This window comes from Falco rusticolus, chromosome 2 (genome assembly GCF_015220075.1).
Source record: "Falco rusticolus isolate bFalRus1 chromosome 2, bFalRus1.pri, whole genome shotgun sequence".
NCBI lineage: Eukaryota > Metazoa > Chordata > Aves > Falconiformes > Falconidae > Falco > Falco rusticolus.
The window spans coordinates 3,599,345-3,615,707 of NC_051188.1; the positions used below are offsets into that span (position 1 = coordinate 3,599,345).

Genomic DNA, 16,363 nt, shown 5'->3' on the forward strand with positions numbered 1-16,363 from the left:
GACTTGCAGCCAGCTGACAACCACTGTTACTGTGTGTGAGTGGGTGGGTAAAGGGGGCTAAGGGTCTGCCTGTGCATAGGACCTTGTGAGACCATGTTCTCGATTGCATGGATAGAAGGGAGCAGGTTGCCCTGATGGCTCCCATGCATTTGACAAAGGGGGAAATCTATTGCTGGTGTGAGGATGGAAGGTTGAGAAGGGAGTGCTCCTGCTGCACTGACCGTGGAGCAGTCCCTGACCTCACCACTGAAGGACACATCTCTACAATGCCAAGGGAAATAACCAGTGCTTCAGGGGAGGCGGACGTGCTGATGTTTTTGCATGAGGATGTCAGGACAGAGACAACATAGTTTCATGAGTTCAAAGAGGGGTAATGCTGCAGAAGACCTACCCACAGCTGAGCTCCTGCCTTCACCCAACTGCAGTCCCAAGGCCCAGAGATGCATCTTGATATTTTCCAATGAAAAATGTGCTGTGGCAAGTAGTACCACCCCCTCCCTGCTTTAGTGTCCCCATGTCATGGGAGACTTTTCCCAAACATAGATCCGTGCAGCTGCTTGGACACTCATCCATGCTGTGGAGCAACCATCTTCCTTGGGTTCTTCTGTAACTCCTGATATCTCCTTTGTCTGGCCATCCTGCTGCTGGCTTGCATATTTTGAGACCTGCCTGTAAAATACTGAATAATGGAGTGACTGTGGGAACAGGAGTCTCCATAGGTGCCCTATCTGCACAGAATGCTGAAAAGTAAGCTGAGAAGTAAGCTGAAGGTAAATATACAACGAAGAACAAGACTTTCAGGTGGAGGGATAGGTCTCCAACGATCTTTATTGGCATTTGGTTTTAATCCACTCTTAAAAATACTGTATGAAATATGAACTATATTCAGACAGTGTATATTGTGCATAAATAGTCTGATGAGGAGCAGCTGAGGGAACTGGGGTTGTTTAGCCTGGCGAGGAGCCTCAGGGGGAACCTTCTTGCTCTCTACAACTGCCTGGCAGGAAGCTGTAGTGAGCGGGGGTCGGTCTCTTCTCCCAAGTAACAAGCAACAGGACAAGAGGAAACAGCCTCAAGTTGCACCAGGGGAGTTTTTGTTTGGATATTAGGAAAAAAAATTGTTCACTGAAAGTGTTGTCAAGCATTGGAACAGGTTGCCCAGGGATGTTTTGGAGTCACCATTCCTGGAGAAATTTGAAAGATGTGTAGATGCGGTGCTTAGGGACATGTTTTAGTGGTGGACTTGGCAGTGATAGGTTAACAGTTGGTCTTGATGATGTTAAAGGTCTTTTCCAACCTAAATGATACTATGACTCTATGATCCTATAAATACATTTTCTACAGGTCTCAATAGGTTTGAACAATTACATTAAAATTCACCTTATAACATCAGCAGTAAAACCTCCAGCAATCACGTGGTACGTTCTTGTTGATAGTGGTTTTTGGAGTGTGTGCCTCACTATCTGAGAAGTCCACCAAGTGACTTGTCCACAATCACCTGAGAAGTCTGCTGCAGAGCTACAAAAATTTACATTTGCTGCTTCCAGCCCCCATCTTCCTCATTACAACATGCAGACACTAGTTTTAGGAGCAAAATAACAAGAAAAGAGCCTGATACAGTCACAGTTAGTATGGGAAGAAATCTCATGAGTAAACCTAAACCTGTCTAAACAGAACAATGCCAGGAAAATATAAATATATTTTCTGGCTTTCTAACAGTAGAGGTTATCACACTCAGGGATGAGTCCTTGACTTTTTCCTGTTGAAATTAAGAGCTAAAAAATACCACTGGCTTCAAAGAGAATTAAGAATTATCCTGGGATTACTAAAGTCGCCAGTGATTAGAACTTTGGTTCTCTGCTACCCTTTCCCACAGATCTACTATTTTATTTTTTTTTAAATAAATTCAAAGAATGTTGTTTATTTTAGAAGACTACAAACTGAAGAAAGAATCCAAAAACTGTGTGCAGAAGGGCAGATTGAAATCCTCTTGTTTAAAACATCTTCAGATGGAAAATTCAGGTTTTGGCTACCCAATATTTTCTTAAAATTATCTTTTCTTGGACTAACAAAAATACACATTCAAAAGATTATTTCTTAGTGAGTAAGTGTGAAACAAAAAAACTGAGTACCCCAAAACTGAAATATATATGTGTCTGTAGATATGTGTAGATTTTGAAAAGGCGAATATGTGCGTAGTGGTAGTCTGAAGAGGTGTGTTGTTTTGCAGTTTTCTTCTCCTGCATTTACTAATGTTTAATATGATATATAGCAGAAATAGAAGGTTACCATGCCTCTTGCTCACTGTCTCATTACCAGCTAAATGGATCTATGGGCAGTTTCTTGTAGCGAAAGTTGCTTCACAGATTTTATACTTTCTGCTCATATATATCTTCCTTTACCTCCATTTTGTCTGTGTGCTGGGAAGAACAAGTGTTTCAGAGAGGGTTAGCCCATCTAGAAAGACCAAGTGGCAGAGTTTCCAGACCCAGGGAAAAGGTCAGGGAGTCCAGCACCTCCTCTGAACCAGTGATGATATCTATGTGGGAGTGAGGTTCATCCAACTTGAGTTTATTCATCCACGATGTAGGTTTCTTCACCTGAGCTGGCCATCGGAGCTACTGTTAGAGTCAATGGCAAGCACTTTTAGGGCATGGTTCATCCATCTGAATGCAGATATCCAGGATAGGATTCACTTTTGGGTTAAGGCACCCAACTTTAAAGGTGTATCTCATTAAACATACCTGTCTAGTATTATTTAGATCTTAGGGTCTGCTGTCTGGCCTCCAGCTGTCGTTGCAAAAGGATCTGGTCCTGTGTCTTATTTGTCAGCCCTGTTTGTATGCTGTAGGTACTCTAGGGCATCCTAAATGCCATTGAGCACCTGTGTTTCAGCAGGTGTCTCTATCTGGGTATCTCTGCATGCATCAGACTCCCATGGTTTGAATGGAGACCTTGCCAATAGTCAGTGAAGTTTAGGGGTGACTGTGCTAGCCAGATGTAGGCACCTATTTTAGGCTCAGCTGAGTCATGAAGCTCCTTGAACTTTTTGACCTGGTTTCCACTAAGTGCAGTGGGAGCCAAGTCACCCAGCACACACAGAGGTATTCACCTGTAGGAGCCTAAGAAACACTCCTGGGAAATGCCAGTTTCCCTTCTCTGACTGTTAGGGGACCTGTCTGGGTGACTGTCTCAGACTGCAACTTACAGGGCTATATTTAGCCAGATGATCCTCCTTTTGCACTTTGTGGGTATTTCTCTTCATTTGGAGGCCAGCCTTGACTACACATAGGCTTTTCCAAGCAAAACCCATTGATGCAAGTCTTATTTTCATGGAAATACCACACCAAGAGGAGAGGGAGAGATCACCTGTCCCCATCAGACAGGACGTGCTTTCTGTCTGCCACACTTGCAATTCTCTTTAGCCAAGTCTTAAGGTCATGTTGATTGAACCTGCACCACTACCTAACAAAGCAGCACTGATCAATGTTTTTAACATGGGAAAATAATGGAAAAGATATGAATTATGTAGAAATTGTTTGATTTTAAACTCACATTTGCGTAGACCAATCCAGATAACGTCTCTTCCTGGAACTGTATATGGATGCATATTGTGTCAGAATTGCCTGGCCCATGTCTCTTCCACAGGACTTTATTTCTAAATGAATTTGCAATCAGAGCGTGAGCACAGTGTGGAAGGTGAAAGCTTTCCTAAACCCTGTCTGACAGCTCAAGTGACAGATGTCTTTCAAAGCCCAGCTTCTCTCACCTGGAGTATCAACTCTCATCATTAAATAGGCAAAGGTTTCTTTCACAAAACCAGGTGCCACAAAGTAAAATCTCATTATACAAGAAGAATAATGAAGTTCATTTCTATTTTCACTTTTCAGATGTTCATACTCCAAACAGCTCTTACTTTGACAGTACAAGTGTTTTATACTTGCTACGGTGAATTAGTTGTGAAAATAGTATCTTCCTTAGCTTTGTGGAGTTGGGCTTGCCTCATTTCATAAATATATTTGCAATAACCAGGGAAGGTTTGGTGAGTGGTTGTTGACTCTTATTTATCATCTGAATGATGAAAATCTGCTCTGGTGGCTCTGATGAGAAGAATTCAAACTGAGCTTGAGAAAGGTCTCCCTGTTTCAAATGAGCACCTTCTGATGGCAATATTGATTAAATTACCATCTCTGCTGTTCTCTTCAGCCTTGCAGAAAAGAGAACAACAATTCCCAGAAGTCTGTTAGATGTTGAACATGAGTAAAAAAACCTGGGAGAAGAAGTGGCCAACAACAAAATTACCTGACCTTGATGAAGTGTGCTCTGTGAGAAGTGCCTACAGGCCAAATGCTGGCCCTTTGCAGAAAGGTATTTTTATCCACTGGGAGGCTTACTTTGAAGACAAGTGCCTCTGAGACCACTTGGAGATTAGAAAGGAAAAACAGTGATGTATTTTAGGCTTTGCACTGCTTAAGTGATGTACTTTTCATTCCCTTAGTCCCACTTTTGCAGGAAATAAAATTTGTATCTTATTAGTATTACTCAGCTAAAGGAACTGAAGAATGTCATTCTCTGCATCTCAATTTTACAGTATCTTGGCATTTAGGTTTTCATCCTGCTTTAGGATGAAAGCGTAAAATGTTTCAGATATGCTATATGTGTGAATGTATAAAGCTAAACAAAATGTTCTTCCAGTTTAGATCTGGAATTGCAAAGATGACATATTTTGACATTTTAAGCAAAATCACATTTTGGCATTTGGAAACAAATATTGATTCATACCAAACTGTTTCATTTCAAAACTGCCATTTCAGTTTGAAAATAATATTAAAATGGCATTTGCAGCCGAAATGTCAAATTAAAAGAAAATGTTTCAGCTTAAATTGACATACAGGAACAAAACATTTTGCTTCAAAATTTCCCCTTGTGGGGGAGTAAAAAATATTTTTTGTTGTTGTCAGAAACATATTCTTCTGAATTGTACTGATTTTTATGAAACCAGAGTTCTCTACAACAACAGCAACACCCCACCCCACCCCCTAAATTTAATGCAAAATAGTTAAATCGGTTTAGCACTTGGCATTATTGTTCAAATCCAAGCTCAAATGCAGCTGGACATGTTTGTGCTGCCATGCAGACCTAGGTAAAATATTTTTTGGGCTTATCTTTGTGACAGATGCTGATGAAAAGCTCGTGCTACCATCAGCATCACTTTTCTCCCCAGTGGACCCCTGCCAAAAACGTACACATACAGCTCGGAGCTGGTGCCCAGTTTCACAAGAGATGATGGTCAGGATTCATCTGCCTTCTTAGGTTCACCCTCTGCAAGAGCTAAAAGGCTTCATCAATTATACTGCTTTTGGCTGGAAGGGGATTAAATGGAGGGTGAGCTCCTCTGCTGGGTGGCTTCAGGGTGTCCATCCTGATCTTACTAGTTCTTGGTTGTGATCTTCTCAGATTTCATCCTCTTCAATACTTATTCTGGCCTCCTTCATGCTCCCCAGCTCTTTAAAGGTTGCTTTTGTCAGTGTCCTCTTTGTGTCACTCAGGACAGATTTGAGTTTCCTGGTCAGTGCATCTGACCATTTGTGGCTGTAGAAGAGAAAAGAGAGGAGCAGTTAACAACCCCACTCTCTAAGGAATAGCCTTTTTTTTTTTTTTTTTTTTTGCACCGTTTTGTCAGACAAAGCAGAAACGTTAGACATTCTCAAAGCCATCAAGAAGCATCAGGCAAGGAGGGATGTTGGTAGAGAACTGAAGGGATGCGGTGGTCCCAGTAGACCATACAACCGGTGGAGCTGTTGCATGGGTTGATAGGTCACACACTCAAGGATATTCACTTCACAAATATAAGTTACATCTAGTTGTAAGAACAACTAGAGGGCTTCAGCTGCTCCTGAAAAAACATTCCTAACTGTGCATCACAAGCCTCATAAAGCACCTAGCTGGTAATAAAAGAGATTCCCTGATAATCATCTGTGCTTCTCTGGGTTTGAGGTCATTCACTGCCACCAAGGAGCCATCTGAAGGTCCAGTTGCTCTGACAGCCCCATGATCTCAGCAAGCCCAAGACATGACGGTCAGAGAACCAGAAAGTCCTGACATCAGTCTCAGATCCAGGTGTGGTTTTGCTGCCTTAGCCTGGCACTGTTCCTGACAGAATAAGCTTTGCTGAGTGCCAAGACTTAAAAGTTGGGCTAACTGAGAACCTGCATCTAGATCCAGGCCAGTAAACTGATGTGATGAAGCTGAAAAGGATCATCTGATAATGATGATCCAAGTGTCTGTGATGTCCAGCTTCTACCATCTGTTGGTAGGCATAGATTTATTATAACATAACGGGAAGTTCAGAGACAAAACAAACATCAAGGACTTGTAGAAGGCCAGAACTTGAGTGAATCACAAGGTTTTAGGTACGTCTCAACTCTGCAGCTGTCCTGCCCAACATAAAGCATCATATGAAAGCAAATTTACTGTGCATAATAGCAGAAAATATCATTTCAGCTGTTGTAAACCGAAAAGAACCAAATGTTAACCCATACGAATAATATAATTGTGATCATGTAGATATTAAAAATAAATGGTTGAGAAATTGTTGTGTGTATATATATATATATATATGGTTTTCAACTGTTCACAGCATTGTCGTGTACAATGAACACCCAATACTTTAGAATAGAAATATATAAAACTGACTAAATGAGGCAGCAATTCTGTAGCCGTAGGACAAGGGAGAATGGTTTAAAAATGAAAGAGGGGAGATTCACACTACATATAAGGAAGAAATTATCTGATGATGAGAGTGGTGAAACACTGGCACAGGTTGCCCAGAGAGGTGGTGGATTCCCCATCCCTGGAAAAAACATTTAAGGTCAGGTTGGAAGAGGTTCAGAGCAACCTGATCTACATGAAGGTGCCCCTGCTCATTACAGGGGGATTGGACTAGACGGCCTTTAAAGGTCCCTTCCAGCCCAAACCATTCCATGATTCTATGATTCTATCCCAAGAGTGTAAGATATGAGGCCCTGAAAGGAGGGGAACGAATATTATTAGGCCCAAGGACTATTCACACTGGTGACCAATTACTAATATAGAATTGTTAAGCAACCTAATAAAATTGCCCTTGATGACAGCGCAGGATGAGCTGTTTTTAAAGTATCTATTAGATATCTATAAATTATATAAATATACTTTAAAGTATATATAAGACTATAGAAAAGTCAACTAATAGCACTGGCACCAGAACCAGGTATGCAGGGTTGACCACTCTGACAGCCTGTACCACATATCTAATGTTTCTTTGTTATCATTCAAGGGACATACATTTTATTATTTGACCTAAGGTTCTGCAGACAGTGTTTGCTGGTCTGGTTACCTGTGCCTGAGGACTGGCAATTAAATCTGGATGCAACAAGCAAAGAGCCAGGAATTCCAAACTCAGCACACGTCATGTTCCCTTCATTCTACACTCAGTGGGAGACCAAGGGCAGCCAAGGACAACCAGGGGCAAAAAACAGGAAAGGGGTCTAAAGGCAAATTTCTGAATCTTAAGGAATCACCCAAATGTATCAACCCAATGCAACTGAGGATTCAGTGGAAGATCAACCATGAAAATTAATTCGTTGAACTTTATGAGAAAGAGCTAATGCCCTTGTCAAAGATGATCCAAAATGTATTGCAACGACCGAGGAAACAAGGAAAAGAATTTTTCTTTTTTTAGGCCTTTCTGGTGTTGGACAAAGGAGATATGCCTTCCACTGTGTTTTTGGTTTTGTTTGGTTATTGTTTATCTTTGAGATACTGCATATCAAGAGAGAAGAAGTAGCTGATACAGAGTGTAAGAAAGGGAGAAGAAAAGAGAGACACGTTGGGGAGAAAAAAATCAATAGAAGTGAGTGTTTGGTTTCTGCAGTTCTGATTTTAATCTTTGGAGAGATCACGCAGACAAAATCATCTGAGATTATCCCTACAGTGGGGCTGAAGGAGTAAGCTGTAATTGTATGGGCTTCTGTGTAGGCACCGGTTTCACCTTTGAGGACAGAGAGAACCTTTATCAAAAACCCTTTCCTGAATGAGCTTTCACATCTTAACTGCTGGTCAGCCCCACCTTGCTGATCTATGGTTTGGCCAGCAAGATGCAACGATTTGGATGCTTACGGTATTTCCTGAAGAAGAAAGAACTTCGAGGGATCTCCTGTCACTAAGCTCAGTTCATAGGACAAGAGGTCAGAATACAGGGAGAGACAGTTTTGAGGAGGGGGGTGGGGGTGGGGAGAAAGAGAGAAAATAACTTTAAAAATTGAGACTTAGTGCTTTCAGGTGATCCTGGAGTGGCCCTTTGTCCATGCAGGACTCAATACCTGTATGCTTATATGTCTAAAGGTCAGCAAAAAGCAATACAGGTGACACTAAAATTTATACAGCATGGATCCCTCCACAAATACAGCAATCGCACTGGGGTAAAATCTCCCCCCTTTGAACCCCACAAGGAACTCTGGATGACTTACATGGGGTCTAAGTCTCATCTCCAAAGTGAGGTCAATCTAGGGATCACATTGACCTCTTTGTGGGACAGTTCTCTGCTGGGCCTCGAAGGAAAGAGAGAAATCACTTTCTCCATATCAGAAGCATTGTAAGATGCTTGGGGTGGGATTCAGCTGTCTGAGGATACTGCCTAGCAGCATCTGAGATGCTATGGTTTATTCTACATGGTCTTCAGCTGCTGTTTCATCTGTCAGCCTTGCACAAGAGTCTCTGACAACCACAATGCTCCAGGCTGAACTCCACTTGCATGAGTGGGTTAGTAGGTCCATATTAAGAGCAGAGATCCTACTGCAGGACAAAGTAAGATCACTACTGGTATAGCCAAGGGCTTTATCTTCGGGTAACTGGAGGCGCACTTTGGTGTTGCTCATGCTTTGCTGCGTATTTTTATCAAGATATAGGGAGAACCATCACTTCTCTTGGAAAACAGGTGTCCACCGAGGACAACAGAGTCCACAGTCACTCTTTGAAGTTTAAAAGATTCACTTCCTGAGCATGAGAGCAAAGTCCTGGCCTTCCTTTAGACTCTAGGCTAGGTGAATACTCCAAAAGATATAAATACTCCAAGATGGAGATTCCTACCTTATCACAACAAGGACCCTGTGATACCATTAAGTTTACAGTCCCAGACTAATGGGACTGTAAACTGGGTGGATGGACTATAGATCACTACATCTGAGATCCTTATATTGCATTCCTTTATTGCTATCAAGGAAAAACAAGGTTATTGATGGCATTTTCCCTTTCATCATAAATGTCTAAGATAGATTAGCTGGAAACATCACTAAACCACCAAGCAGGCACGTGGGAATAAGTGGCTGTTGAGGACATAATTGCCTCCATTGAAAGCTTCATGCACACAAGAAGGATTGAACTGGGACTGTTGAAAAGCCCCAGGTATAAACGCCTTATTGATTTTTCTACTGTTTCCCATGAAATGAGCCAAGTGGGCTTACGAGGACCTTCTGTTCTCCATAATGTACTGCTAATCAGCCTTGCTTCAGTGCAGAAGTCCATGTCTGTGGGTGATATATGTACTAAATATTTTTGTATTGGTGTACATGCAGTTTTTCTCAAGCAGGGCTAATCCAACTGAGAGATCCTCTTTGTCTCTGGCCTTGGAGGATTAGCTTGTGGTCATAGGTGTAGATCAGCAGGGCAGTCTTCTGTGCCTTGGAGCTTATATTTAGCAGTGAGTGTTCATATATGGTAGTGCTTATGCAGGTCTCTGCACAGTGTGTCCCATATTTAAATCTTTTTTGTTGTTGTTTTTTAAGTGAGGAATTTTTGCCCTGCTCCTAGAATAGGGAGAGCCTCATACAAAAATTTAAAAATCTCTTAAGGGAGATAAAACAGCCTAGTAACACCCACTGAATCTTTAAAAGTTGGGGCTGTGAAAGAGGAACTCAGCCAGAAGTTCTCTGCTGGGTTTTATCATTCTGAGAAATTTGGATGGAGCTTTAGTCTTTAGGGTAATCTATGAGCTTGATACAGTGTATCTTAGGACTTAATAACCAGACTATATCTAGGCACTGTGGGCTTTCACCCACCTCCGCCTTTTTCTAAGAAAGTGGAAATTAAGTAAAAGTTAGTTCAGAGGCACTGGGCAAAAACATTATTGCTGCTTTCAGAGACATTATTAAGAAACCCAACCATACAGCATTTTCACAGGATACCAGACCCTCTGTGTGCGTGTGTGGGTGTGCGTGCTTATATGCCAGCCTTGCTCTGGTACTTGTTTGATCAGGCACCTCAGGTCATGCTGTTATACTCCATGGAACTTCTGAATTCCAACCGAATCATCCTAAATCCACGTTTATTTCTCGTACCAGTAGGTACCATGGGGATGAATAACAAAGCTGCATCCTGTTTCACGTCATGAGGTATGGAATTACACTGGGCAGGAGATACACACTACAGGAAAGCAACAATAGGCAATTTGGATTCTTCCAGGCTTGATCTCCAGCTTCATCTCTGTGTTTACCACGGACTGGGCTCTTCCTAGCACAGTGCACATCGACATCCAGTAGGTCGATAATACCCTGCGGGTAAACACAGTAGTACTGTATGTCTTTCAGGAGTTAGTGTGATAATAGCTCACAAATTTGCTATGAAATTTCCCAACAAGGCTACTACTATCTTTAGATAGCTTTTCTGTTGTTCCAAGCACCTTCTGAATGAGACCCTTTAAAAGAATAATCCAAATTTTTTGACAAAAAGAAATAAATAAAAAAAAGCATGGCACTAAAACCAGCAAAGTGCGGACAAATAACACATAAGCAGACACTAAAGAGCAGAGCTACGCTGGGACTGTCCTACAGCTACTACCTCAGATCTAGGCCCTTTTGCCAAGGAGTTTTTCAGCTTTCCTCCTTTTGAACTCTGCAATTTCTTCCGGGGGTAACCCATGAGCTCTACACCTGCAGTGAACATGTAGGCCATTAGACAAAGAACCAGTTCAGTTTCATCTGCAATAAAGAACAGACCATAACGGAGACCGAGTGAAAGGCGTTTTCTGGTGTGAAAAAGGAAAGCAAATTTTATGCATGGTTCTGATTTAATTTATTCCCCTCTTGTGTTGCTTCAGCTTGACTTATTGCGAAGAGTGAGGTTAGTTAATTTTGGGCGTCCCAGAGTTAAGTGCCTGCTCTGAGACAGGCATCTTTTGTAATATCTGTAGCCCGGCACATCCAGAGGGCTCATGGCACATCTTAGACACTTCTCCCAGGACAAGATGAATGACTTTGTTGACTGAAGAGCACAAAATGTATATCTGTGATGGCTATATCCAGAATCTATCAGACAAGTTGAACCCTGGGAGAATTATGTCCTTGTTCCACTGATCCTCCCTTTCATTCATCAAAGGGAAGAGCAGAACTACACTGTTGTGAAGATCTTGCCTTTGGTTAGTTCAGCTCCTGCGTCAGTGCCTTTTGGTGGTCCAGGGGTGTGGCTTTCAGAAACTCAGCTCTCAAAGCTATGGGCACATTTCCAAATGGAAGCCCTATTTAGCTGTCCCCGGAGACAGCCAATTTTCCCTGGAAGCTTAGCACAAATTTAACAGCCTTCACCGAGGGAGATCGGAGTCAAGTTTCAGCTCTTTTGCCAATTCTGTCCTACAAACGGAAACATCTAACCAAGCCATCCTTCCGTGCCTTACCTAAATCCTCAGCCTTGGCACCATCTTTCCTTTCTATAGAAACCTTGAGCCCTGTTTATAAACCCTCCCGTGAGTGCTGGAGCCTTTGGGGCTGGGTCCCAAGGACAGAGAAGCCAGGAGAATATAATCCTGATGCGCTGAATGAGGAATGGCTTCTTCTGGGAATCTACAGCTCAGATGGGATGCAGCTCCTGAAATTTAGCTATATGCGACAGAGGTGCCTCCATCTGAGCCAAATATCTTGGGCTCTCTTCTGAGCCTGTGGAGGGAAGCAGGCAATGCCAGACCACAGTGAGGGTTTACCCCAAAGCAGATGTCCTCTGCGCGGCAGAAAAGCAGCACCTAGAAATGCCTGTTTCTCTGCATTGACTCTAAGAGATGTGTAAGATGACCAGCTCAGATGGAAGTGTCTATGTTAGAGGTAAATAACTTTTAATAAGATTAAATCTTACCAGCTGGAGTGGGAAGAGGAATACTTTGCCTCCAGCCCCTTCATGCAAGCAGTAGCAAAATTCAGCTACACATGGGTAAGTGTGAGGGTCTTGTTCTTTGAGTCCACCCAGCAGGACTGTGTTATCCACAGGGGAGTGGAGGAGGTTGCTGCCTGTTTCTGCACAACAGTGCAGCAGGTTGTGACCCACAGAAGATGAAGACCTGACCAGAGTATCTGGGGATCAGGCACAGTGTGACATTGCCTGAACTCTGCCTCCAAGCACTGCTCACACAAGTATCAAATAGCCATTTGGTAATGACTGGACCTTCATCCACAGCACATAACGAGAAGAAAGATCCAGTGTAAACAACACTGACACATCTCCTGAACTCACTAACGTCTGAGCAAATGGAAAGAGCTGATTCTGCACCACCCATCCCAATCTCTTACAACCCCCTTCTGTTTGAAGTCAGCCGTTGTTTTTCCAAGGTCCTCTCTTACCTCCACCTTGCTTCCAAAGCCAGCAGGAGAAAAACTGTAAGGTCCTGCACCCCAGCTCCCTGGACAGTTAAGGAATTTGCCTTCTCTTTTCTGAATATGGTGTGTTACAATGATTTTCTGCTGAGCATTGAAAACACAAGCCCCTGGCTTGAACCTTGGGCAGCCAGCACAACTTCTAGTTCCCAGTCACAAGGGAAAAGGCTCAGAGCCATAGGCAGAGCATCTTTATGACATGGTCACTCCGTACCCTTCCATGAGAACAATTGCAACTCAAACCGCCTTGAGACCTGGGTCATATGGATGCAAAAATAGTCTTCTCTGTCCTTTCTCTTATCTCTGCTTTGCATAAACCTTTATGCTGTAGCAATGCAAACCCCATCACAAGGCACCTGATGTGTCCTGATGTATACTGAGCAGCCCACTACATCTCAGCTCTGAGGTCCTGCTCCAGCCAGCCCTGAAGCCCCATCATTGACTGCTTCCCACACACCTTTGCCTTTATACCATTCAAAATCATCTCTGGGGTTACTTGTTTCTGGGGTAGTTCATTTTATTTTAACCCACATTTTGTCATACTCTGGTTGTTCTTACTTTAAATGGCTGGTAACTTTGTAGAAGCAGTTGGCCGGGGAGCAGAGGAAGGCAGCTCAGATGTTTTCTCTTCGGTACTCTTCCGTCTTGTCCTCAGCACTGTTGTTCATAAAAGAGCTTTTGGGCTGATGTGCAATGAGAAAGCCTGTTTAGACGGCATGACGGAGAGCAGTGTACCCTGATCGGTACACTCTTGTGTACCGATCTCACTTGGCCAACCCACGCAGTGGTGCACCACCATAAAAATATCCCTAAACTCAAGCTGTCTCCTGTTCAGACAGCTCAGATCACTCATCATTGGGCTTTCCTCTGCTTCTCTTTTCAAGGAAAGTGTGGGCAGATCCAGGGAGAAACACCCTCAGATGAGCTCCCACAGCCAGGACCCACCCTAGATAGCCTCTCCTGCTGCAGAGGTGCTGATTGCTGCTCTCTCTGTCCCTCTGCAAAAACATCCTTCAAAGGGACCTTCGCCTTCCAGTTCACCTCCCAGCCTGTCTGGGTGAGACAGAAGAAAATACTGGGTACATCCAGGCACATCTGGGCACACCTCAGCCATGCCTGAGGCCATACCTGAAAGCCAGAATATGATCCACAAAGCCAGCCAGATCCTGACCACAGTTTCAGAACTACGTTTCCCTAAATCCATAGAAACATCCAGTGGAGAAAGGGTAATGCATTGAATCACATCTTCCAGCCAAACAATGCCCCTACCTGACTTTGCTTCCTTTCCAAACACATCATTTAGGATTTCTTGCTATCAGCAGCAACTCTCTAATCTAGTATTCCAGTAATTCTTCCAGAAACCTCAGTTGGCTCAAAAAGAACTTGTTTAAATATATCAACTGGAACAACCACATTCCAAGTTAGACAGCCTTGTTCAAAGGGAGATGAGTCACTGGCTTGCATTCTTTCTCCCCTCAATCAAACTTCAGAGGAAAAAATCTTCTTTCTCACCTGCATTATGCCATAGCCATGACCAGAATATTCCTTTAGCTTCATTTTGCTGTTGTGTTAAGGGTTCAAAAATAGTTTGAAAAGAAAACGTTGTGAGGCAAAAAACATCTGTCCTGACATTGGATGATCAAGCCTGAGTCAGAGGATGCTTTGATTTCCCCAAATAAGTTGTTATAGGTCATATGAACTTTGTGAAGTGTAGTGATGCTGTTGTATAATTCCAGCTATGTAAGGAAAAGTTTTTCACTGATGTTTGCTCCACAAGCTCTTTTATTTCTGATTTAAAAGTGCATTGGGTGAAAAACAGGAGCCTAAATGGAAATGCTTTCACTTATCCCCCCAGAAAGACACATCAGCAGTAACAGCAACAGCAGAGACACTCCACTGATTGTCTCCCATCCTGCCAGGGTGCCTCAACACAGACAAAGCAATTGTGAGCCTTTTATTGGGTAGAAGAAAAAGCTATGTTGTCCTCATGGGTGTCTTTTTCCTGGCTTGTGAAAAGATGGATTTTTTGAGCATCTTTCACTGCTTCTCACCCATTTCATCTTCAAACAAGGATCTCTGTGTTTTCTCCAGGGTTGATCCTCATATATGTGAGGATGGGAAAGCCCAAAACCTCTCTCCTATCCCTGGCTGCATCTTCAATTTTTAGTGATTTTTCATGTCAGGTTGAACTTATCGTTGTGGATGGTGGTGGGCTAGATGATCTATCAGTCCTTCTGGACTTAAGACCTACTGCATGATTTCATACAAAAGAAAGGATCTGGTTTGATGATAAAAATTCAAAACTCTTGTATGTTCCTAACCCAGGCCCTGGGTTCTTGGTTCAAAATCCTTGAGATGACCCACAATCTGTACCTTTCTCAATTGTATTATTATCCCTGCCCCCCACCCCACCCCCCTCCAGTTAACTTTCCATAGCTAATTTAAAATAGTGTTAGAAAGGGAAAGTTTCTAGATACAACTGCTTCATGGGATAGAGGGCTCCTGCTGCTTGAAAGTACTGTATTCACTGCCAGAGCAAAGGATTTCTGGGATAGTAAAAGTTGGGAAGTCAGAAGACCGAATATGTCACTTATCTCCTTGGAACTGCAAACAAACAAGATCCCAGCTCTGGGATTTTTTTCCGAATTTCATTATCTATCAAATATTTCCTTGTGCTAGATATTTTTTTCAGTGCTTTGCCAAATACATCTGTGATTTAGTGCAGGTCAGGTTTGTATTTGCTAGGTCTGTGTAACCTCATATCTTTTCTGCTGTTACGGACAAGAGGAGCGCTCTACCAGTGCTGACAAGGTGCTGCCTGTCCCAGAGCATCACAGGACACCAAATTCCAATATCCCACGTTCATAAACTAGCAACTCTGTGCTTTTTCCATGGCTGCTCTTCAGCCCCAGAACTAACCTCCTGGTGTACCCTGCCTCACAGCCTTCCTTTGAACCTGATTATGAAATCTCAAAAAAAAATATTTATCCTACAGGTAGGCTGCTGCTCGACAGCTCAGCATGCTTGTTTTTGCTCTCTCACCATTTTGTTATACCTTCTCTATGTCCACCCCAATATGCTATTATTTCCTGTGGCAGTATCAGGCTTTTGTGGAAAGCTTTTTAATTTGCCTTCTGTGGCTATTGCACAATGGAGCCTACAAGATCCTAAGATGCTGCAATACAGAGTCTAACAAGCTACAAGGAAGAAGGAAAAATAATATTTATTACAAGGCAGACATCTGCCAGGGAAGGTGTAGAAATCTGGAGCAAGGAAAGGACTAAGGAGCCTATTGAATTGCCTGCCTTGTTCTATGTGATGCAAAGTTAAACTCAAGCTCCCATGTAAAGCAGATGAAACCGAAATTTTCATTTGAAAGAAGGAGGTTATCCTTCAAAAAGGAAAATTCTCTTGTGCAGGAGCCAGCACTGCAATCTGGATGTTAAACTTGCACTTTCCATGTGTCCTGGGCCCACAACTGAACCTCCATCATATTCCATAAAAAGAGCATGGGAAGGGGTTTCTTACTTGATTACATTAGGAACCTAATGAAGTTCATCAAGGGCAAGTTTAAGGTCCTGCACCTGGAGAGGAACAACCCGAGGCACCAGCTCAGGCTGGGGGTGACTTGCTGGGGGGCAGCTCTGTGAAGGACCTGGGTGTTCTGGTGGGCAGCAAGTTGCCCACGGGCC

The 16,363-nt window shown here is 42.9% G+C and overlaps 1 protein-coding gene across 4 annotated transcripts in view; it reads right to left on the reverse strand.

Annotated features, from left to right (window-relative positions):
* Positions 1 to 1,150: 1,150 nt before the first annotated feature.
* The window catches only part of GUCY2F (guanylate cyclase 2F, retinal), a 53,635-nt gene continuing 38,422 nt past the window's right edge, over positions 1,151 to 16,363 (reverse strand). For 3 of the 4 annotated variants that reach the window (XM_037378139.1, XM_037378140.1, XM_037378138.1), the window contains exon 19: positions 1,151 to 5,592. In XM_037378139.1, coding sequence (XP_037234036.1) covers positions 5,454 to 5,592 — 139 coding nt within the window. In that variant the 3' untranslated portion in view covers positions 1,151 to 5,453. Of the gene's footprint in view, positions 5,593 to 10,872; positions 10,965 to 16,363 lie in introns of all 4 variants that reach the window. The other variant, XM_037378141.1, reaches the window with a different exon arrangement.